The sequence below is a fragment of the Centruroides vittatus genome, unplaced genomic scaffold, assembly GCF_030686945.1.
Source record: "Centruroides vittatus isolate TY-2023 unplaced genomic scaffold, ASM3068694v2 contig_786, whole genome shotgun sequence".
Classification (NCBI taxonomy): domain Eukaryota; kingdom Metazoa; phylum Arthropoda; class Arachnida; order Scorpiones; family Buthidae; genus Centruroides; species Centruroides vittatus.
In genome coordinates this window covers 90,719-116,816 of record NW_027122506.1, presented here as the reverse complement: position 1 = coordinate 116,816, position 26,098 = coordinate 90,719, and the positions used below count along the sequence as shown (strand labels likewise).

At 34.2% G+C, this 26,098-nt stretch overlaps 3 protein-coding genes across 3 annotated transcripts; 2 read left to right on the top strand and 1 right to left on the bottom strand.

Annotated features, from left to right (window-relative positions):
* Positions 1-521: 521 nt before the first annotated feature.
* On the top strand, positions 522-7,241 carry LOC136981655 (uncharacterized protein C1orf131). Its single transcript, XM_067277986.1, has 5 exons — positions 522-625; positions 6,231-6,395; positions 6,473-6,559; positions 6,997-7,037; positions 7,120-7,241. The coding sequence occupies exons 1-5, from the start codon at positions 539-541 to the stop codon at positions 7,226-7,228; spliced, it is 489 nt and encodes a 162-aa protein (XP_067134087.1). The 5' UTR covers positions 522-538; the 3' UTR covers positions 7,229-7,241.
* Positions 7,230-19,298, bottom strand: Prosbeta6 (proteasome beta6 subunit). The gene is made up of 6 exons (XM_067277985.1): positions 19,140-19,298; positions 11,235-11,342; positions 11,082-11,163; positions 7,737-7,866; positions 7,550-7,656; positions 7,230-7,479 (listed from the first exon to the last, which is right to left on the bottom strand). Exons 1-6 carry the CDS (start codon positions 19,217-19,219, stop codon positions 7,294-7,296), a joined length of 693 nt encoding a protein of 230 aa, XP_067134086.1. The 5' UTR covers positions 19,220-19,298; the 3' UTR covers positions 7,230-7,293.
* A 282-nt stretch (positions 19,299-19,580) lies between these two features.
* Positions 19,581-24,289, top strand: LOC136981638 (U6 snRNA-associated Sm-like protein LSm2). Its single transcript, XM_067277969.1, has 4 exons — positions 19,581-19,727; positions 19,807-19,874; positions 23,864-23,954; positions 24,082-24,289. Exons 1-4 carry the CDS (start codon positions 19,725-19,727, stop codon positions 24,205-24,207), a joined length of 288 nt encoding a protein of 95 aa, XP_067134070.1. The 5' UTR covers positions 19,581-19,724; the 3' UTR covers positions 24,208-24,289.
* The last annotated feature ends 1,809 nt before the right edge of the window (positions 24,290-26,098 follow it).

Genomic DNA, 26,098 nt, shown 5'->3' with positions numbered 1-26,098 from the left:
CTCGGGAAGCATCGTTCTAACGGTCCAAGGGGGATTCCGGTCAGTTCAGCACCCGAAGAAGGCCTTGGTGGAGGCCGAAAACGTTAGTAGGTTTTTGTATCAAGTACAACACTGGTAAAAGGTTTTGTTTGTGACTGTTTATTAATATTAATTGCTGAAAATGATTAGAAATCTTAAAAACATTCAGTAATTTTATTTTATTTTGATAAAGTAATTTTGCTCGAATTTAAAACGTCTTTACATATCTATCTCTCAAGGGTTTATATGTACTTATAAACTTATAAAAATTATAGAAAGTTTTTTATAAAAATTTGATAATCAATTACAAATATTTAATAATGTTTTTCAGACGTAACTTTTGTAAACGGAACATTAATCAATGTATTAAATTAATTCTTTTTTTAACAATAAATGAATTATGATGATTTAAAATAATTATGTTAAGAATATTTGTGTTAAAATAATGGAAATTTCATATTTACATTATTTTAATAATGGGCAATTGTTTGTTTTTAGATATTAATTGGATAGAATTAAAATGGAAAATATAATAAATAAAGAAAACTCAAAGAGGAAAAAAAAAGTTGAAGTTGTTGTTTTCGACAGTCGTCCAAAGAAAAAACAGGTAAGATTTTTTTAAATTCATTTATGTAATAAATTTGTAGTTCAGTAATTTAGTTAAGGCAATTGTAATAGAAATTTTCTTAAAGAATTATAAGCTATTATCAGAAATAGTTCCTATTGTTTTATTCAGTATATATATATATACAGTAGACCTCCCCTATAACACAGGTTCATATAACACGGCAAAAAAATTGCGATCGGTTTTGTATAACATGCTAAAAGAGACTCATATAACACGGTAAAACGTCATCGCTGACTCGTGTCACAAGATTGGTCGAATCTAGACCAATAGTGGACTAGCAGCCGAACTACTTGCCGCCGTCCAGCACCACGCGTATATACAGAGAGTTTAGGCGGGAAAGTATTGATAAATTTTTATACAGTTCCTGTGAAAACAACATTAACAGTATTATTCAACGCCCATAAAAATTATATTTCTATTAATGATGTCTCAAAAGTTCAGCGAATTCTTTGCAGAAAGAATAACTTATCAGGAAATGCATCCGCCATTCGATGAGTCGCTCCACGACGAAAACAAGCTTAGGCAATGGCATCTTCGAACGGTGCACACTCGGTAAGTAATCCAATAAGTTTTTGTTTATAGCATAATTTATATGGATTATTCCCAAAAAATTATACGTGATTTAGAAATGTTGAGTCAAATTATTCTAGAATCGATTAATTTTATGGAAGAAAACCTTTCAAACAGCCGTAGCCCCTAAACTGCACACGTGCCGGGCTGTGATTGGCTCATATATTTAAGGGACTCGTACAACACGGAACGTATCTACCGTGTTATAGGGGGGTCTACTGTATATACTGTAGATATGGTCAGAATTCTAGTAATGGATGCACTCAAGGCCTTAAATGATAATTTCCTTAGGTAGAAAGCTTATCATTTTTTGTGTATCACTTTAGCAACTTGCAGAACCTTCAGTAGAACAGAACTGCCATATAAAAAATCCAGTGTGTTGCATAACTTTTCTGGCTATTATGAGATCTTATTTTTAGAAAATAACTTTTATAATTTTAATTATAATATAACAATAAAATTGTGTGTGGTGCCATCTGTTTAAAAAACTTTTTATATTATTAATTACTGTAAAATGGCAAAAAACTTAATTTTGAGGATATGGATGAGTTTTATAAATGTTAATAACAAGGTAAAATTGTCATTAAGTCTGACCCTACTGGAGATACACGCAATCCCTTTTATCTCTCCACCCCTTTGACCTTTAACCACCGAAATTTAATAGCATCAATGCCCCTCGTATACAGGCCACCATGCCAAATTTCGTTACTTAATCTTTTCCCCATCCTGAGATATTAATGCAAATGGTATGTTCACAAGTTCAACTGTTCTTTCAATTTTGCAGACATGTCATTAATTCTTCTGCTATTGTGTGTGGCATTAATTTTAATGCTGCTATCTCAACAATTTTATATGATGCAAGTTGAGCTTTATCACTTACTTTCATTGTTTTTCAAATTATCTTCTTTGTTTACCTTACATTTTCAAAAGTCTTTTGAAGTATTCTTTATTTTTTGATGAAAGATCTTTATGTTCAGTTGAAAAATGATGCTTTAATTTAGCGGGCACCACATACAATGCAGAGAGAAGTTGGACAATCTGTATTTCCAGTCCAGGTAAATCCGAATTTTAAGCATTCTTTGTCATATGAGCGATTGACATTTAGAGTTGATTTCACAATTTTTATCTCTTCTGCATCATCTTCAATTCTGCTAGTGCTACGAGTGGCATTGTCATCATTAATATGAAGATGAGATTTCTTTATCATGAAATTATCCATTACCTTTATATTTTTCATTAAAATTAATTGACAATATGATGCAAAACTATGATTAAAAAAATCAAATCGTTACAATTACTGGAAATCAGTGAAATAAACCACATTGACTGCTCAAATGTGAACTCTCAAGGCAGTTACTTTATCGGTTGTACATTTTCTATACCACTCGGTCTAGTATATCACGTCATTGGTGTTTGCTGATTACATTCCCATACAAAAATTATTTCACATCGTATTGATTTTTCTTGAAGTGGCTTTATGGAGCACCCTGTTCTGCAGACCACAGATTGAGAACCACAGGTCTAGGGTATTTGTAATCCATCTGTTGTTTTGTCTTCTAGCAATATGTCTGGTTCATTGCCATTTTGAATGTTCAATCCTCTCAATGATATCATGTACATCATTTGTTTGATTTCTGATCCAGATGATTACACACACACAAATATATGACATATATTATTTTTAATGGAGATTCATAGATCTCATTAGTTTCAGAACCGACATGGAGAAGAAAGAATTTACATCATTGTAAAAGCAGGAAGCTGTACTTAATATCAGGATGCATCTACAGGTCTACAAAGAATCAAAATTAACACTTTTAAGCGAATGTTGTACAGTAATGAAAGTGATTTGGATAATGATGCGAGAATGATTTAATAGTAGAAAGTCTAGCAAGTTTATGTGTCCAGATCAGTTATGTAGGTAAAAATAGTGAATATGAAAATAAGTGATGAAACAGTTGGAATTAGGACTCTTTTAGAACTTGGGTGGTCCTTCAGGCAAGTTCAGTAGAATTGAAGGACTAAAGGACAATGCATTTCCATTGGACAGATTTCAAACATTTAAAATGATAAGCAGACAGCATCCAGATAAGGATCAAAGCAAAGCAATGGTGATTGAAAATACAGTATATCTCACCAAAGACAACATTACAGAGACTAAAGACTATGGCCAGTAATAATATGAAGAAAATCGACCTTAAACTCGTCGAGAAACCTGCATGCCATAAGCTTTCAAATGCATCCATCCAGGAGAGATACTGCAGATCTTGTCCATTCTGCTACATGCTGAAGAAAAATAGGTGGCAAAAGTTTATCACAACTAGAGGATTTGATCCTGGGATTTTTGAGATTGACATCATTTTAAAAAAGTTGCAAAATAGGCTGCATGAAGTGAAACGTTCAGCGCCAGTGCTCTTAACAGAATTGCTTGCCTACCATTTTAATATAAAACTTCTTGCATTCTGAACTAAAATGATAGGCAAGCAAGTTCTCACTGGGTTACTTGGGAATATACTTCATTTTTGAATTTTCGCTGGCGCAGTCGAGAGCACTTTTGGTCGGCTGTAGAGTTCTAACCTGACCCTTCAAAAATTCTAATAAGATTCAATGGAGGAATATCATCACCCTTAAGTGAGCACTCCCACCAGCCTCTGGTCGTTGCATCCAATTTAAATTGAAGAATGAACATAAATAATATGCCCGAGAACTCGTCTATATTAAAATTTTGAGCTTCTAAGTGCTTTCTCAGCAGCTGCATATATGTGCATCAAATTAAGGAGACAATGGATACATTGTTATTTCTCAGGTCATATTTTTGCAATTCAAATTAGAATGTTCGTATTAGATTAGTTTTCTTTATATTTAAGAAAAATGCGACTGATTAATATTATTTTAAAATACTTTTTGCTAAGAAACTTACTTTACTACCTACTTACTAGGTTGTTACACGAAAGCCGTCTATTTAGTCGATGTTGAGAGAGATTTTTGTTAATTTTCAACATTTATTTGCATATTTTGTTACATTAAACTTACATAAATTGAAAAAAACCTTTAAGAGATCTCACTGATGCTTGAAAAAGAATTACTTTAACATGAAAACTGAGTGATTTTAAGTCTGGTTAGTTAAATTAGTTAGGTGTATACTGTAAAATGCATTGATTTATGTCTAAATTTTGATTTGTTGATTAAAGAGCTGATTTCTGTAAGATTTTCTTATTTTTTATTAACCCTCAATACCGAAGTAATCCCGGGATTGACTAATTATAATCCTGAAATCAGAAATAAAGGTCGGGATCGAATTCCCTAATCGCAACTGACGAAGCTTGGTTCAGAACCCTCTCACTAAATCTCAAGGTCGGCTACAGGAGCCAAAATCACTCCAAAGCACCATCATCAACTTCAGCATATCATCTGCGAAAGGTTATGGTTTGGGCTGCAATTTCAGTGAAGGGAACAACAAATACATATCAACATCCCAAAGCCCGACGTATTGATACTAAGCCAAATGATGACCATAGTTAATCAGGCTAATAGTTTCTAATTATTAATTATAACGTAATAAGTAATTTGGTACTAGAGGAAGACATTATTAATTTAGATAAGAGATGGCACCTAATTATAATTTATTAATCTATTAAATTATTTAAAACATTTTGGAAGAAAAGAATTAGACCAGAGTGGGTTCATGTCCTACTTCTGGCTAGTTTTCTTCTTCCAGATATTAGCCTGATTAATTACAGGAACAACAAAGCCAAATTTTGTGGAACCTGGGGCAAAAGTATCATCAAAATACTACATCGAGAAGATCCTGTGTCCTTTCTTCCGGTCAGATGCCAAGAGACCATTTCTGAATGGCAACTTTGCATTTCATCAAGACTGTGCCTTCACACACAGCAAAGGCTACAATTCCATTCCTATAGGAAAGTAAAACTGCATTTATCAAACTTTCACAATGGTTACACCAAACAATCCCGATACTGCTCTCTCCGATTGTTTCAAGTAGCCTCAAAAAATATAAAGAGTAAAGAAATCACACGATAAATGGATTGAAATGTGTCAATCGGGAAGAAATTACAAAAGTCCCCCAAGAGATGATGGATTAGGCTCTAAAAGGCTTAGTTACATAGTGAGAAGTATATAGCATGCAAAAGATGAACACATTAAGAAACAATTAAATGTAAGATTTATAGCAAAGTAAAAGTGTTCACTTTAAATATTACAGGTCTACAAAAAGAGAAATTTGTCAGTTTGATAACTGTAGAAAAGCCAAAATATGTTATCATATACAAACTGGAATCAATGGTTTATATATATCTGTCACGGAATACCGAGAATGCTCAGTAGGGGCATCCAGGGCTATCTCATACATATATATAAGAGAGAGAGTATATTATTAAAGTCCTTGTACTGTACAACCACATAGTCACTTTACATCATGTTCATCATCTGTGCTATAAGATGAGCCTGCTTGCAGCAGTCCTATCTGAAAAATAATGCATTATATGGAAAAAGTCAATTACAAAGTTGTAGAAATTGATTTAGTAAGAAAGTATACCCTGTATACACGAATAGCATAGATAGAAAGCATGAAATGTGCTAATGCATATGAGAACAGGAATACGAGATGTGCTAATGTGCACATCTCACATTCCTGTGCTCTCATATGCTGCATTCATTACTGTCATATATTGTGTGTCATTTACATCAGTGTATAAAATGACTTTACTATGCACCCCGTATACTCAAAAGTACCGTACCGTACACGGAAATGTGTTACAAACGAGCGAAGTGTTAAATAAACAATGTATTCACAATATAAAAATTGCAAATTCTACAGATAAATTTATTGATTATTAAATTTGCCAATTTAAGCATAGATCCAATTTAGGTTGAAAATACACAGAAGAGCTATTAAATTTTGAGTGTATTTTACATATTCAAAGTACTGTACATTAATAAAATACTCACTGTTTAAAGTATTTAAGTAATTTTATAATTTTTAAAAATTTCATAGGATATCAAAGAAGAAACCGTCAACCCAGATGTATCCGAAGATCCGAAATCGCTCATTGACATAGAGAAAGCACGTTATGAAGTTTACAGGTTCGGCATTTCGGGATTTGACAAAGAGAAAGCAGAAAATGCCAGAGAAGCTCTGGCCATCAGATTAGGAGCCAAGGTAAATTGGTGCTATTCCACTAATATTTATATAGTTTCGCATCACTTTAATATTAAAACTTGTTATACCACTTTTAGCCTCCTAAGAGAAAATATAAAAATTATAAGGAAATTTTAGAAGAAAACAAAAAACAGAAGCTTGAAGAGACCGAACAAAACAAGAGAGTTAGTATTTTGTACATTACGGTATTATGATATTTAAACTAGATTGTGTTTATTGGGCTTTTGATTGGTTTATATAAAAGCATCTTATAATATCTAAATATTAAATAGTTAAGTGCAATTAATGCTGAATATAATTGCATGTACAGTACAGTGGAACCGCATTTATCCAGCTCAAATGTCTGCAAATCTGTTTTATAATTCATAAAATGTAACTGTGTTATTTTATATTTCTAATATCTTAACGGCCACTAATAAAAAATTAATTTATGTATAATTTTAAAAAACATGATAAATCTGAATACACGAGCTGCGATCCACATTTAAATGGCTCACAAGCTACAGGTTTGGTGCTGTGGTTCTAGTGCCATATCAAATATAACTTAGCTTACTTGCACACTAATAGCAAAGATTCAGAAATATTTTTTTTTCCTCTACAGAACCAGAAAGTGGGATTCGGTTCAAAACAAAATAAAAAATCGTAAGTAGAATATCCAAAAATGTTTATCGTACAACATTTATTGTAAAATATACATAAAACTAATGAATTTATTTTATTTCAGGAGGAGGAAAAACAAGAAAGGCATTAAGAATTTCAATTGTCAAATTGGAAAATATAAGGACGGAATTCAATTTATTAGTAAATACGATATTGCAAAAATAAAAAAGTAAATTTTCAAATAAATTTTTTATTTATAAATGGAATTTTTAACATAAAAAAAATTTAATAATAATGTTCAGTCACGACGTAACGGAAACACTTCTTCTTTAATTCCGTCGGGAGTTATGACTGCAAAATTTACACCGTCACCGGTGTGAATGTCCCGCTCTGCCGCAGAGAGAAAAACGTCCTTGATGATGGTAACGGCATCGCTAAGAGATGGTTTTGTTTCGACACCGCCCTCAATGTTTTTACGACCAATCTGTAAAGGTAGAGTTTAATGCCAGCATGCAAAAATAATTTATTAAAATGGCATTTCACACACAAAATACCTGATTATCGAGCAGAGGTTGCAGCAATGCACTAGACGAGCCTGCAGATTTGTAAATTGCTTTTTCAAAATTTCCGATGGGATCGTAATGATATACACATCCTTTACCTTTTTAAATGACATTTCAAATGTATTTTATATATTTATTTGAAGATTTTACATAATACTTTCCAAAAATTAAAACATACCATTCTCGTCCAAGCCAGCCAGGATAGTGCTTATATAATATGGAAAGAATCGTTTGAAATATAGCATGTTTGATATCAGTTGTGCCAAAGCTGGGGTGTCGATGTCAGTATTATGCTCAAATTTATACATCTGAAAATAATAAAGGGGTTAAACAAATAAATTTCTCTTAAAACAAAAAGATCAAGAAATACCATTCTAGAAGACAACTGATATACTAAATCCTAAATAAAGTAAACCTTGATAAATCCAGCTACAAATTTATTGAAATAATAATGTTTTCAATCAGATTTTACTGATGATCATCAGTTCCAAGCTTTTTGAGTTCTTCAGAATGTATAATTACAAATTCACAATAACGAAGTCACAAATATGAAAATTTTAAGAAGTAATAATTAATAAACATAGAAAATTAAACCTTGTAAAATTAATTAAATTAATAAATATGAAAGGTTTAATTTTTTGTTTATTAATTATTACTTAGACTCACCTAAACATCAAATTTCCAGCAACATACTCAAATTCAACATTTGAACATTCAAGGACCACCTACATCCATCTGTTAAAGCAGTACATAGTAGATATGCAATGTCAACTTGCTGAGACCTTATATATAATGAAACTACAAAGTCGTGTCGGTAGCTCACATGCACTAGCCTAGTGACGGCACTAGGCCTACAGCACACAATAGTCAGTTCTCCTGACAATCCTGCCTGTTCGCCTTTGCAAAAATGCAGGTCAAAACTTGCATCCTGTGATCGATAAAGCCAGATCCCCAACATTTTTGCTGGAAGATCAGATCCATCATGTGTTAAAGTGCCACCTTCAATCATATACTTGTACATATACGATCTCCGATTCAGGTGCATTTCTATCCAAACTTGCTGCTATTAATTTAAGTGGGAACAAATATCTCACTGTATTTGATTTTGTATCCATGTTTCCATCTATTCGTATAGAACAGTGTTTTTGAGTTTTAAGAGATTTCTTTTTAAGCACTACCCCTGATGCTCAATCTTTCCACTCAGATATTAGACCTAGCACACCTGTTGTGCTATTCCTCATGTTTTTACTTTGATGAGCGTACCTACATACAAAATAGAGGGATACCGATGGGTAGCTCCATTTCAGGTAATCTTTGTGAACTGGTTGTATGACAATTGGAAGAATGGTCCTTAGTAAACTTCAAACATAATATCCTCATTTATACCCAATACGTTAATGACATTTTGATTATATGGAGAAATAAACCAGATGTTGAGAGATGTGTTAAAAGTGTTTAATAGTAACAACTATGGATTAACACTAAAATTAGATCAAGAAAGCCACATGGACATTAATTTCTTGGACATCAAGATTCATGTAGCGGATAATAAATTCAACACCACAGTGTACCACAACCCACTTACATCCCCCATTCATACTCGCCAACTCTGCTGACCCTTGGTCATATAAGACATCTGCGTTCCTCACACTTATGGCTAGAGACCACTCACATTGCATGCAACTCTCAGATACTAACAATGAGCTAGAACAACTGAAATATATCGCATCCAAGCATGGATACAGCCACTTGTTTATCAATAATATAACGTCCACATATCAGGCCAGGTCAATCAACACCAATACTAACAACACAGAAGAGAAATGGGTAGTCCTAAGTTACGAACCATCCCTCCATCACATATACAGGAGGATTGCCAAGGATTTAAACATACTCATAGCATACAAAAGGAAACCCACAGTGTTCCACCTTTTGTCTAACATGGAGGATTACACTGAGGACACGAGCACCTGGAGTTTACCGCATCCCACTACAGGATGATGGTAGGTTCAACAGAACACGAATGTACATTGGTTCCACATACAGATCATTACAAGCCCAGTTACGAGATCATAATTATGATGTGGCAAAAGGAAATATCAATGCAGCTCTGACCTGGTATGCCACCAAACCCAGGAATTTCCCCCTTATGGGACGAAGCTACCCTAATACACAGGGTATTCAACAGACAACTCATAAGAGCATTAGAGGCTGCAGAAATCTATAGGGCTGACATATGAGGAGCAGGCATCAACATGGATTACATTCCCAATACCAAATGCATGGGAGTATTATTTAGACTCTTAAATGCATCACAGCCGTTGTTCGAACTGATTAAAAAAAAACTTAACTTAAAAATTATCAGGGGCTAATTTTTCAGGAGAGAATTGTGGTAATCTTGCATATTTCCAAAAATTCTCTCCTTGTAGAAATTAAAAGGTGGCAACACCCTTACTGATATGTCCCATTATTTTGTTAATTACAGTAACTTACAAGCTGATTATTCCGAATGGTCTATAAAGACTGAAACATTAGAATTTACATTGTATCACTATTATTGATTGGCACATTTAAATTTTAAAGCATTTTGTAACTTATAAATGTCTATAAACCCAATTATTAGATTAAATTTGTACATATATACCACACCAGGGTCAAGTGATGACTGGCTGACTGCCATAGTGGGAGTTATAGACCGTTGGTGCGGAGGTGTTCCCAATGGTGCTGCGAGTAATCAGTATGATCTGGAAGCAAAGATTGGACAGCATACTGGGTAGCATAACCAGCATGCGCATAACCACACAGTAAGCAGGGGGGGGGTTGCGAGTTAGAGTCCCGCTTCAGGCTAATTCTTTTCTTCAGAACCTTCTAAATTAATTATTAAAATATTAATTTAATTATAATTATTAAATTTATCAAGAGATGGTGCCTAATGCCTACCTCTAGACCAAATTAATTATAATTTAATTATTAATAGTATATCAGGCTATATTAATGCTAATCAGGTTTATGGATATTTATATTTGTAAAGAAGTGAGTGCCAATGTTATGTTGTTTTCTTTGTTAATGAAACTTTCTTCGAACACTTTGTCTGAAAGAGCCGTAGCCGCTATCTCCACCAATCAAATAAACTTCATTCAACTGAACAGACCATAATATTGAAAAGTGGGACATGCATTTTTACAAGTGCCCACGATCACTTACTCCTTCTGTGAAAGGTGAGAGGGAGTCTCCCTCTCAATTTAAAAAAGGAATTAACAGAAGTATAATCTAAATGGGTTAACCTTTAAACAAACTCATGCAACTGTCTGTAAGTGAAAGATTATTTTTGTTGTTAAAATTAAAATGGAATATACATTTGTGGCCTCTGATCTACAACTTATGCACAATTTAGCCCACCAATTGAAGTTTGGTCATCATTGCTGCACTGTTTTAAATTTAAAATGTTTCTAAACTTAAAATTAGGTTAGGTCTTAAGATCGGGATATTCTTCACCAATTTTCTAATCCTAAATATAACTTACACTAGTTCTCGCTTCCAGATATTTACGAAATGTTAAGACATCGGCCCAACATCCACTGGTTCCTAAAACTGCATTATTAGACCTGAGAAATTAAGAATAAATGAATAAACACTTAAACCAAATTTTGACAAAATAACTTCTAAATGAACTTACAATTTAAATAATTTGGATTGATTTCGACTGAAAATTGAATATCCAGTTGTCAATCTCATATCGGAAGCGATTACTACAAAGTCTTCTCCAGCAATTGCAACGATACTTCTATATAATTCCAAAAAAAGAAACAAAATTAATTACGTTTGCATTAACAATCTTATAATATAGTTTAAATTAATGAAATATTATTGCAGTATCTAGTTATAAAATTATTTGTTCTGAAAGTTAACTTATTTTAATAATAAATATTAATGATGGGCAAATATCACTTTTCTCAAATTTGAATATTTGACCCCAAATACTTAGTTTGGGATCTCGTCTGCCTTTTTTCTTGTTACAACTAAACCAGAGAGGCCAAACGCATTGTCTATAATGTGTTTGGCCTCTCTGGTTTAGGCCAAACGCATTACACAGTAGGGCAGGGATGGGCAACCTTTTTCTATGTAAGGGCCACACACAAGAGAAAAGATTTAAAAAATGTCAGTAAATCACAAATATTTATTCATATATAATTATAAATTATCACAGGTATACTTAATTTAGCTTCTGGAACTGGTGTAAACGTAATATATCGGAAATATTTGGTTAAATATTAGTCACTGCTAGTTTTAAATTAGTTTCGTTCTGTCTGTTACGTGGTTTCTTGTTTTAATTTTTACTAAATTCATTGCGGAAAAACTATTCACGAACATAAGTTATAGAAAATAACGTTTTCATTTTTGCCGCATACTTCCTTAAGCTGGGAAATTGATATATTTATTCATATTTTATGCAAGGTGGGCCACAAAAAATATTACTGTGTGCCACATGTGGCTCAAGAGCCGCGGGTTGCCCATCCCTGCAGTAGGAGATACCATTGATATGAAAAAAATTAAAATTATTTGTTTGAACTTTGAAATGTTTTTATGACAACAAATACAGTTTACCAGACAATCTATAATACAACCATTGTGCAATGTTAATAAAAGGTACTTAAAAATATTTGAATAATTAATAATTTTTGATTTAGACTCCTTTGAGTACTTCTGGATCTACCACCGTGGTTGTATTATGGCATGATATTGGATAAATACTGTATGATCTCTGAATAGCGGACACCGTCAGGACCAAGAAGTTTGTCCGCTATTTGGAGGTACGTGCTGGCAGCTACACTATCTTAATCTGGTCATCATGTAGTGAAGAATACAATGGATTATGAAAACATCAAATTTGCATTAGGAATGTGAATATACTGAAAATTAAATGTAGCAAATATGATTAAAAAATAAATATACATTATTTTTTAGTTGTAGAAATCTCGTTCGAATGTCGAATTACGAAGGCAACTTGTTATCTACTTCAAGGGGTGGGAAATATATTCGGAATTGTTACATTTATAATGTCATTTATGATCTAAGCGACTAATAAAAATTGACACAGGAATTTGTCTGCTTTGTAGTTATCAAGTAGGTGTAACTTTTCAAACCTTTTTGCCTTTTTTTCAGTAAGTGATTTATTAAAAATTACACTTTAGCCACCACAAAGCTGTTAAAACAGTTATGGCAACGGCATTTGTTTGTGAAAGTTCAAAGGTCATGTCATGGAAGTGATTTTCTATAAGGCTATGAGAAGAGATTCGGTTTTCTTGCACTTATGACGTCATTTATGATCTTAAATTTTTTTTCATTACTACTATACTACAGTTCTTGTTGAACAAATGAATAACTTTGGAAAAGTTTATAGTCTTTTGGTGTCATACGCTTAATTCCAAATAAGACAGAAGTTTAATAACAATATGTATAATGATAAATGGTGATTGACAACTTAACCAGATTAAACTTCTCTAACAGATAAATATTACAATTCCACACTAAACACCAGAGTAAAGTTAATTATGTACCTCAAAGCCTGTTACTGGTGTAAAATTAACATTAAAAAAAAAAAAAGAAATAGACTTCCACAAACGTTTTTGAACCTCCAACGGTTCTTCTTCAGGTGGCAACAACTTTCCGTTAGAATGCCATTAGAAAGAAAGAACATTCGAAATTCGAATATATGTTACCCGATGATGTCTCATTAGGCATGTGCACTATAGAAGGTAGCAATTGACGATAATTTATAGTTCTTTGTCCACTAGTGCTTGCCATGCTACGGATAGATTTAATTCTTCTTTGTGGTTAATACAGTTGTTGTTAATACTGTATTTGTAAATATATATGGCCTCCAACCACCTTCACCTACACACTTCTCCAATCTCCAGCCTCCAACACACCACACAGAATATCAAAAGGTGGTTGGAGGCCATATATGGAGGTTTTTTTGATGTTAATTTCACACTGGTAACAGGCTTTGGGGTACATAATTAGATAAAGATTATTATTCAAATTTTTATAACCTGCCCTACTCTCCTATTCCTATTTTAAGCTAGGTCAAAATTCATACTCTGAAAGAGTATTTGAACCATTTCATTGGTTTTTGTTTTAAAATATTTCATATGTAATTAATTCTTTCGGTACATTGAAGGCAGGGCATTGGGGGTTTTGTAAGGTTGGTTATGGACGACAGTGTTCATTATTTAGTGTCTGCTATTTAAAGGTAAATATAATAGATGTCCTATTTGAAGGGTCTGGTGATTGTAAAAATTACTGTATAAACTTAGAAAATTTACAAAAATTTTCAATGGATTTTAAAAGTGTCTTCCCTTCATACACCATCAGAATATAATTTTGTGGAGAGTCGACCTTATTTTGGAGGGTTTGAATGTCTTGTTTTTCTAAGCATTCAACGGTTAGAACATTTTGATTTGAAGATGATCCGATCAGGATTGAAAACATTTATCAGTGTATATATTTCTCACTGTTTGATTAAATGTCAGACTCGATTTTAAAGGTATTTGTGGTCTTATAGTGTTCACTTAAGTTCATTAAGAACATGAACATAGACTTTAGACTTTAGGATAAAGATAGAGGCTGTTTTAACAACTTAGCCTGTAGAAAAAAAGGGGGAGGGGAAGGGAGGGGTTAGAGTGGAAAAGTTAGGAAAGTAGAAGTATACACGTGTTTCGGCCGAGTGTTGCCATTCGGCGTGTAGTAAGCCATTCGGCGTGTTGTAAACCGTTTGGCGTGTAGTGAGCTGATCGGCGTTTTCTGCATTTGGTCGGCGATTTCTGTTTTTCTCATTATTGTAAGCTATTTTTTCTTGCGTTTCTGGACAATGACTCTCCCTGAGGAGGAATTATTTGAGCAAATCACTTCCAGCTTAAAGGTGATTATGGAAAACATACCAAACAACTCACAAGGTTCGGTGAACACAAAGTGTCGTAAAAGTGTGAGGGAAGCAGCCATGAAGATGCATGCTGCCGCTAATAGTTTGTACGGCATGCTCCTTGCTCTTAAGACTGAACCACAAACAAGTAACGAAAGCTATGCAAATGTAGTAAGGAAAGGTTTACCAAACTGTAGCCAAACTACAAGCATGATATCTGAGGTTGTAGGCAAAAGTCCCAAACACAACACAAATAATGACTTGATTATACATCCGGTGGAGTCTGAAGAAGGTGAAAAACTATGTCCAGAGGAGGTAATGGACACACTGCGGGAAAACATTGATCCCAAAAGCCTAAACATGGGAATTAAAACAATCCAATCATTGTCAGGAGGAAGCCTAAAGGTCCGAGTTAAATCAGCCAGAGATTTAGGAAACTTAAAGGAAGCAATAGAAAAACTTCCAGAAATGAATAATAAAGTAAAGATGTAAACTCCAAAACTGAGAAAACCAAAAATTATCATTCTCAATGTTCCTAAAGAGGAGGAAAAAGCGACATTCCTGTCAAACATCTACGAACAAAATGAGGACATTTGGGAAAGAGTATCTCTAGATGGCTTCTTGAAGGAGACAAATATAAGCCACACTATTCCCTCTAAGAAAAGAGAGGATTGCAGGCACGTGGTACTGAGTGTATCCCCTGATATTCGCAACCTGTTAATTAAATTAAAATTCATAAGCTATGGATGGGGCTCATTTATAGTTGATGATTATGTCCAAGTCTTGAGATGTTATAAATGCACAGGCTACGGGCATATTGCAAAAGTCCGTGACTCGTCTGAAAGGTGTAGCCACTGTGCGAAGAAACATAAATACAAAGATTGCCCGAATAAGAAAGACGAGCCTAAATGTACAAACTGCAGTAAAGCAAACAAAAAAGAACAGGATGGATGCAAACAACAGACGAACCATAACGCCTTTTCAACAACCTGTCCCATACTTAAAAGTTATAAAAGACTCCTAGTGAAGCAAACACACTATGAATAATGTCTCTCTCGTCCCGATAACATATCTTTCTGCTATTTCATTTCCATGAACATAGACTATCCAATCTTCACTACTACTTTTTTTAGACCAAGAACTAATATAAAATACAGTAGAGCATCGATTATCCGACTCAATTGGGGACTGGGGTTGGTCGCATAACTGAAAAGTATGAGAAAATACATTATTAGTATAGTGTATTAGGCCTGGTTTAAATACTAGCCTCCCTTTCATGGTCGAGCCAGTGCTGCCAGCTAAAACATGCAAAAATTTAACAAAAATAATATTAAAGTAGCCAAGACATAACCAAGTATTGTAGTGCCACATCACTAGCGGACATTTGAATTTGCCAACTAGAACGCGGTCGGTTAATTGATGCTCTACTACTGTACATTGAGATTTGCTCTTTTAGTGTCCTGAATTTTTAAATATAACATATTTATTTCTATAATATTACCTAATCACTAGTGGACATTTTGTGTTTTACATAATTTACTAAGGACTTTAAATTATAATTTTAAATTACAGCAAAAAAGAAAAAAAAAGCCACAATTGTTTTCTACTTATGTATAGAGTCAAGAATAAAATTTAAATAGCTATACACACCAAATACTATTAGAAAACGATAATGTACACCACTGTCTGTCAGCATTACATAAAAAGTTCTTACATTACAGCAGCTTCAGCTAACATTCAATGATGATAAATACCATTATCCAACTAGCCCATATAGAATATTCATTAAATTTTTACGCAAAAATTAAATTGAATAAAATTTAAAACTAAAAAATGTACAGAAAATATATAAGCATGACAATCTAAAAAATAAAAAATATAAGGGGATCCATACTAATATATTCATACAGCAATGTCATATGTGAAAGAAAAAGGACTCATATGTGCCTAAAAAAAAGGACTCGCACAAATACACCATTTGTACATTGGAGGTATGCAGGAAAGATGCACAAAAAGGTTAAAGTTTGTAATTAATCTAGTGAGCAGTTTTCTAATAATAATTAATGTGGTGCACATATCTAAAACAGCAGCACATCTAGGATCCAAAGTTAGCAAGTCTTACACATTTATAATATTATAGTATCAAGAAACAAAGTGTATGTAAAATTGTTTCACCATTTAGATGGGGGCACTATTCATTAATTGTCTGATAGTCAGGATTTTTCCAGTGAACAAGCACATTTTTACAGAGTGCCCACTACACACAGTACCTGGTTGTGAATTCTTATTAATGGTGTCAGATATATTCCTTAACATGTTTCTGTAGTGTTCTATAAGTGGAGCCCACAGATTTCAGTTGTAAAGCGAGACATTATTCTGTTTTGGACCTAGTGTCGGTCTTGATTTATTTCGTGCTTCTTATCGTTCCGTTCACCTTATCACTGGTCCTTAAGATACCGTTTTGCTGGGGTGTGTGTTATTTATCATTTATTCTTACAATTATTTGTCCTTGTGTTGTGATTGCATGGTTTGCCATTCATGATGGCATCTTCCAAATTACCTCTTACTCAGACCAGCAGGCTACCTCACAAGAGGTACTTTGCTACTCTGAAGATACTATTCTTCACGAGGCCGGCCTACAACTGGTAAAAATATTGGACTTAGTTCAAGAGTCCTGCCGCCCTAACTTAAAAATTGTGGAGAAAATGGAACTCAGAGAGAGGGTTTCTCAACTTCATTCCCGTGTAGGCCAGTTCTTTGGGATTCTGCATGAGGTACGCTCAAAGCAGGAATCCACTTCTAGACCGAGTGAAAGAAGTGATATACAGCTATCTTATGCTGATATATTAAATAAAAACAATAACATCTGGCCAAGCAACACAACGAAAGCAATTAATCAAACTCTTGAAAAGAAAATAAACAAAGAATGCACAAGCAACCACAAGCACAGCATGGCATGTGAGGGTGACAATGAGTCCCAATCCAAGCCAGAAATTAAAAAAAGATTAAAGGCACCATAATGAAAAGCATGTAAACTTAAAGTAAGCACAGCAACTTAAAGTAAGTGTCAAATCAATAAGAGAAATAAGAAACGATGGCATCTGTATCCGGGTTGGTACCCAAGAGGAGAGTGAAACTCTCATGGCAGCAATTAACATCATCCCTGATATAAATCAAAAAAGTGTTCAACATCCAAAGGGAAGCAACCAAGAATTAGTCTGCCAAACGTGCCAAACTCTGTTGATGATGATGATGACGTCCTAACTTCATCCTATGGACAAAACAAAATGCTTCATGAGGTCAGCAGGGAGGATTTTCTTTCCAACTGCAAAATAAGCACTAGCCTTCATAAAGAGAGGGTAAAGGAAAATTGTTGGCATGTCATTATAGCAGTGTCACCACACATCACAAAGTTAATCATCTTGCACAAACATCTCTCCATTCCTTGAACCAATATCAAGGCAGATGATTACATCCCGATTGTCTACTGCTAGGCAACAATCACCACGCCAGCAAGTGTCCAGGAGAGCTTTAAGTCAAAAGGCCTGATGCCGGCATCAGGTCTTTTGACTTGTACAACTATAAAGAGCGAATTTACTTCCCTTAGACAAAACCAAACTTTTGTACCTAGACCATAGTATTTTTTTTGTGTTCATTGTTTTAGTATTAATCATATCATACTATTATATAAAAATATGAATCAGTCTTACAAGATATCTACCCTACATAAATCAAGTTCTTTTGTTTACTTTTTGGGCATACACAAGCGAGCGAGTCTCATCGGCAATAAAACGCCTAAAAGAAATTGCAGCCATCACAAGATGCACGGGTCAAGCATCCCTTATTTCATTCCCACCAACAGAAAAACAGGACATTCCAATTTTCAACAAGAGTGTCGAGTGTCGAAACCAACAATCTGACACCATCGACGACGTTCCAACTTTGAGCACGAAATGCTCAGTTCCCATAATTCTGTTCTCGACAAGACAAATTTCATTCAAATGTCACACCAATTACCCATAATTTGTCAGAGAGTAGCAGTCGACATATCTGTCGAGTCGGCGTCAACAACAGCGCCACTTCAATGTTGAAAATTGCAACATCTGGAAATCCTTTGACCAATTTACACCAAACTTTGCACAGTTACTCTCCGCCATCGTGAGAAACGTACCTACCTAATAACAAAGACCACTTGCTCTCTTCCCCAGTTCCTGGACAATGCTGCAGTGGCGTAGAAAACATAACTGGTGCCCCCCTCCAGAAACACACAGTTTGTCTTGGAGACCATTTGGGCGCCCCTCTGCGAGTGGCACCCGGTGCATGATACACCTCCTCACTACGCCACTGCAATGCTGGGCATTATTTGCCAGCCTTGATACAAAACTCCAATTCTTATCCTCATGTAATATCGATAAAACCAGAATGTTAATAAGAATCTACAGTAATGACTTTAATTTTCAAGTGTCTATTGAAAATAATGGTTATTTATGTAGTACAATCTTCGTGTCAGAAGTTATTTTGGTAAAAGGTTAATTCATTTATTCACATACAGTTTACACACGAAACACCCAAAAGACACTTCTACTCCAATGTTAATCGAAGCTTTTCGTGTCTAATCTCCACGATTATTAAATATTAAGATTATAAATCATTACTTACCCGCTATTATTATCGTAAGGATGAAACTGATGTTGCATCGTTTCATTCGTAAAGTTTTGCTGAGAAAGTACCGACATCATTTTGCTACAGTGTAAACTGCTAATTCATCGACAGCTACAAACACCGATTCAGCGCGTCACTCCGAAAACATTACGATACGACTAAACGAACCGAATTATCACATATTCTAAATATAACCCGTTAAAAGTAATTTTACGAAAATAAACTCGTTCTTAAATATTATATAAAAGTTATAAAACGTATTTAAATGTTTTTAATTTCATCCGCGCGAAATTTTAATTCGTATCACTTAATAAATTCCGTTAAACCGTATCGGTATGATAATCCCGTCGATGGAGTACGCACCGAAACGCATTTAAACTTGTTATAATAGAACGTAACCCGAGAAGTTAAATATTAAATATTTAAATTCTGTTTAATTATTTTATTTATTTAATCGATGTTGTAGTCATTAATATTATAATACAAATGTAATACTTTTTCTAATTAAAAATTTCTTAGAAAAAAGGCTTATTGGTTATAGAGAATGAGCGCGTGTATCTTTGACTGTCGAAAGCAAGCAAAATGGCACGTTTTGTTAACATTTATTACTATTTTTTTAATGAAAGAATCTTTCGTTAATTAATATTATCGAATTTTATTCTAGCTCTTCTATTCTTTTTTCAAGTCTTTAGTTGGTAAAGATGTTGTAGTTGAACTCAAGAATGACCTCAGGTAGGTTCATTTTATGTGTGTATTTCAGTTTTAATTATGAATTTTGTTCAAATTATTGAGATTTTACTTTATAATCATACATTCTAAGCTTAAATTTTATAAATTTCTGAAATATTGATACCTTTTCACAAAAAACTGATTATAGACTTTAATACTGGATAATCAAGTAGGCGTTACTTTTAGTTAAGTTGCACGTGTTTAAGTATATAGATTTCGACCTAAAAGTAACTTCTACTGATAATTTTCGGAAATTTATGAATACTTAAGTTTTACATGGGAAGTGTCATGAAGTGTGCCCTGGTAGACATGTATATCCACTAGAAGTAAGCGTCGGTATAAGCTCTACGTGGTCCTCGAGTTTAAATGATGGAAAATGGTGCATTCGGTTGTGTCAACAGCGGTAACCGAGCAAAGGTATTTCGGTCGGTAGCTGTTATGTACTTATGTCTGCTGAATGACGAGTGATGTGTGCGTTGGAACAGAAAGCAGCCGTCATTGGTCGGTTTCGGGTAGCGTAAATGAAAGACGCTACTAAATGTTACATCAAAATACCGAACATGTTCCTAAATGGTGCTACTGTTCGGCAGAAAAATACTCGATGGCTCCGGAACCGTTGAGTCTGCCAAACGCGGCCGATGGAAGAAGTCTGCGGCATCACCGGTTCTAATTTTAAAACTTCTGTTTTTAATTGGATTATTACTTTGTTGTTTTTAAAGAGAAGTTTTTAATTTTGACGGCCGAGTAGCCTATGAGAAAAGGTGGGTCGTCAAAAATATATTACAGAACTCTAAAGTTGAATAAAGTGTGATTTCTGTTTTGACGGACTGCATCTTTGATTTTTAATATTTAAAGTTAATTACCGTTTGGCATTATTCTGAACGGTAATTAACCAAATAATTGAACCAAAAGTTTGCTCTATTATAAAGAAATAAAACCAAAATGAGTTGGAATATGCTGTCAAAAATACTAGAAGAGAAATAAATGAAGGAAAATCCTAAAATTAGCACTTTGATACTGGCAAGTGACATTGTTTCAACATCTGGAAAAAGGTATGTGTAGAAACAGGAAGAAAATTGATTGGAAAAGGAAGATATAAAAGCAAAGAAGCATGTAAAACTATTTTTAAATGAACATAGCAGAATGGGTAAATGTCCAGGTTTTGCTACAGCTTCATAAACAAATGAATAGAGTACTGGAAATGTGTCGTAATTTAATGGAAAGTGCAAGACAAATAGGATGAGAGAACAATTTCATTTTTCAGCTGTACAACAATCCTAAACCTACTGCCAAGATTGTAAAAGAATGAATTCTTAAAAACAACTTACAGAATTACTGGAATGTATAATTTGCACTTGAGAACCTTAGGAGTCCAATAACAACAACACTAATGGATAACTAACATTTTTGACCATACTCCGGTCTTTATAAATGTGGCCAGAGGGTCGGCACCGGACTGGTGATGCCTACATTAGGACTGACACCACTGTATCCTTTAAGACTGATACAGAAACCTTCGGCTGCTATTCCAATTGAGCGTGAGCAGTCACGTCTATAGGCGGATTGAGTTGGGATGTTGACAGACCGAGAGACAACGCACCCAAAAGAAGTGCACACGCAAACTTATTTTTAAAAAAATACTCGTTTATTTATATAAATTATTCACATGTATATAGAACAACAGGGAGTTCTCTTTAGCTCCAAAGAGCGGCTTAAATCGGACAAAGCTATATAGCGTAACATGATTTCATATTTAAGTTAAAGAGTTCCTAGCCGAGAGAGAGCTTACAATATTATGCGCAATGCGAAATACTTTGATTGGAGAGAGGATTATCGAGGTCGTAGATTGAAGATCGTAGATAAATGGGATTGTCCTGGATCATGGAGAGAATTCAAGTTTGTTATGTTGGCTTGTCATATTTGGAGAACGGCAGAAACGATCAGGAATGGTGGTCAAGGGATTGGTGGAAGGTCGGACGAAAGGATCGGCGATGGAGCACTCACAAAAGGAGGTGGCTCGGCAAATTTTTGGACTCTCGACAACCTTCTTGTCCTCGAATTAATCCTTTTATATTGGGGGTCCTCCCCCTTTGGTTTCGATGCCCTATTTTTAGCCACATTACTAATTTCAACCAATTGTGAATATTTGTTGTTAGTTCCTGTTGACACATTCGGTGAGTCCCCTGGGAAAGGAAGTGATTCCGGGGAGAGAGATGCGATCGTCTTCCAGTAATTAAATTGAAAAAATTTTTGTTTTCGCTGGGTTTTGAACTAATTTAGCACTCGAAAGACAAAAAATTTTCTCTCAAAAATTTTGTCAAGTCCGGTCTCCACATAAATTAAATTTATAAGTTCTGACATTTACAAGTTATTTATGAATTCTGTATAAGTTAAAAAGAAAAAATTTTCTAATCCACATCAAAGTCTAGAAGTCAGTCCATTGAGAATTTGGCACATTTTGGATCTAACCATAAGAAAATACAAGATTTTTAACAAAAAATGATCTCGAGAAATATTTGACAAAAGAATGGGGAAAATCAAACAAAAATCTACTGTGAATTTAGTTTTGTCCATGCCAAAAAGGTTGTGAATGATTGAAAGAAAAGAATTTCATACAAAGTATTAAGGACTTTTTTGATTATAGTTTTTGTATTTTCTTCATATTGTTTGTGAAACTTTTGAGATAAAAATTATATTATTTTGTAAATTAGTATTATTTGTCATATTTAAAAAAAAATAATAATGTAAGAGAGTTTAAACATTTTTTCATTTACAATTGTAATGTACAAGGTGTCTGTAAAGTCTATGTCAAGTTTTAGAAATTATTTTTAAAACAGTGTGGAACTTACAGATGCAGTTCCTGCATCGAAAGGTAAGCAAACACAGTTTTAGTCAGCATGTCAGTACACTTCCGCACGCTGCACTTTTCGTCACCTGTAGTATATGTAGACCTGTGGTTCTCAGTTCATGGAACATGAAGTGGCTTCACAGAGCACCCAAGTGTTTTGTGAAAAACAAATATACAATTAGAAATTGTTGCAAAAGAAAAATCAATACAATGTAAAATAATTTTTGTATGGGAATGTAATCAGCAAAGGCCAATGACCTCATATACTTGACTCAGTGCACTCTTGATTTTAAAATGTTTGCCATCCCTACTTTAAAGCTGATGTATTTTAAGTGTTCCAGGAAAAAAATGTCAAAGTTTAGTGTGCCCCAACTTCAAAAAGATTGAGAACCACAGATCTAGAAAATACTCAGTTTTGTCAGCATATTCAATGTCATACTTGCAGTGACTTCCATGATTCACTTCTTTAATACATCCACATCTCTTATGCATATGACATATACTCTGCAGTTTCCTTAACGTAACCCACACAGAAAAAAAATCTAGAAGGGTTATGACAGTGAGATCAACCCAACCTATCCAGCAGTCAGGAAAGTGTGTGCAATTATTCCTTAATGCGGCAGCATGCAAGTAGTGAATGATATGTTGAGTGTATCTAAGCTGTGGCACCTGTCAGTAGCGCAAACCATGTCTGCAGAATAAACTTCTAAGACTTGACATATACATTACGGACAACAAAATTCAGGGCATGCAAATACAGTAGAGCGTCGATTATCCGAATTAATTGGGGACTGGGGTTGTTCGGAAAATCGATTTTTCAGATAACCGATTATGTACGAAAAAATATATTGACCTATTGCTTGTTGAAATTCGTTCAAATCCTGGCACGTCCTTAAGTACCCTCTCATGGTCGTGCCAGTGCTGCCAGCCAAAACACGCTCGCCAACAGAAATAACAGTAGCCCAAGACATAGCTGAAGATTGCAGCACCACAGCACTAGCAGAAATTTATTTGCTGACTGGAAAACTTTCGGTTGATCGACATTCGGATAATTGATGTCGTACTGTATTTTATTGACCCATTATATATGTATATTATCAATCTTATTAATATATTAAATTCAAAATTTTTTCTTAAATTATAGTATATGTGGAACTCTACATTCTGTGGATCAATACTTAAATATTAAATTAACAGATATTAGCGTAACAGATCCAGAGAAATATCCTCATATGGTAAGTAAACTTTGAAAAACTAATTAATTAATTAATTTCCATTTTTCCACATTTATAAGATGAATTTTTTTCAGTAAGTTTTTAAGAAATAATTTCCTTCTTTTATGTAAAATTTTAATCTTTTTAGTTATCAGTGAAGAATTGTTTCATCCGTGGTTCGGTCATTAGATATGTTCAATTACCAGCAGACGAAGTAGACACGCAATTACTACAAGATGCTGCCAGAAAAGAAGCGGCTCAAAACAAACAATAGCACAAGTCACATTATTATAATTGTTCTGTTAGTTGTTTACCATGTAAACTTTAAAAATATTTTATTAAAGTTTCGCCAAATACTTTCTCGTGATTTATTTTTCTTCTGTGACAAAGTAAAATGTCATTGAAAATATTCTGTAATTTCCTTATATCTGTTAATTTTTAATAATTTATTATTATGTTTTCAATCTAAAATACTTTTCTTTCTTTTGAAAATTAATTAAAAATATGTTTTAATTTTGGATCCAATTAAACATAAGAGAACTTTTCATAATTTTTAAAATAAAATAAAATTGTTTTTAAAACTTTTCATGCTTGGCCTTGTGACATTTTGTATTCACTCATATTGTAACATTTAATTGTTTTTACAACAGATTACATTATACAGGGTGCTTAATAAAGTCCTTACACACTGATATATGAGCAATGCACAATATACAACACAGTGAGGAGTGCAGCCCAAAGACAGGAAAATGAGAAATACACATTATATATATATATATATGTATAAACATATGGGAAACATACATTTTACTGTCTGTACTTGACATACACATTAGCATTTCTCACTTTGTGATTTTCATGTACTCGGGGTCCTTTTGTATTAAATCGATCATGCTCTACAACTTTGTAATTGATTTTATTTCTGTATCGTGCAACATTTTCTTTCGACGGTCGCATAGAAAGTGTTCAAAGAGGTTAACGTTACCTTAGGTAGCCAAGATGGCGGCTCATCTCTAATTCCAGCAAGGAAACAGTGGGACGCATGTTCTAACCTAACCTATTCTAATAATTATGGTAATTTATTAGAATAGGTTTTTTTTTTTAACTCTTTCCGCCCTGTGGGCACTAAGAGGGCCTCTTTTAGTAGGCCCATTATGGGTTCGGCCAGGCCCACAATGGGGCGACCGGGTGGTGAGGGACTGGGCCCGACATATCCGAACGGACCACCAACCGAAAAATTCCTGGGGATTAATCGACCCGTTCGGATTCGATCCCGGGTCCCCCAGAGCGGTAGGCTGCCACCTTTACCGCTCAGCCATCCAGCCGTCATTATTAGAATAGGAATAGGTTAGGTTAGGTTAGAACGTGCGTCCCACTGTTTCCTTGCTGGAATTGGAGACGAGCCACCATTTTGGCTACCTAAGGTAACATTAACCTTAAAAGATATATGGAATCATTAAATAAATCTCACTATGGATTATTAATGTATTGTCTGATGGCTGGATGACTGAGTGGTAAAGGTGACAGCCTATGCTCTGGGGACCAGAGATCGAATCCAGGTGGATTGAAAAACCTCAGGAATTTTTTTGGGGTTGTCTGTCTGGATAAATTGGGTCCAATTTCTCACCACTCAGCCAACCCATTGTGGGCTTGCTAAAAAGATTATCTTGGTGCCCAGAGGGTGAAAAGAGTTTCTAAAAAATGTATTGTCTAGGCTGTCTGTAGTAGTACCAGTGTCAATAAGCCACGCTGATGCTTTTGTTCAACAAAGGATCGAAAGATAGGGTTAACTGATAAGTGTTCACTTGTTAAAAATGAAGTGAATGATAATTAATTACTGTTAGTTAATTTCTACTTACACCATTTGTCGTGAATATGAGCATGAGATATCTGGATTTAAATCTTGGCAGGATCCTCAGATTTTTATGGATAGTTTGACCTAGTATCACAATATGATATTGTGATACTAGGTATTTCAGACATTATAATAGTCAATAAAACAGCTTACAAACTGGATTATAATATAAAACATCAATAATATTATAAAGCACTCAGCAAATCATTATAGATATATGTAAGCTTCATGAAGAATAAAATGTTTTTGATTGCCTTAAGCAATCATCATCAGGTTACAGAAATGCTCTAAATATGAATATAAATTTGGA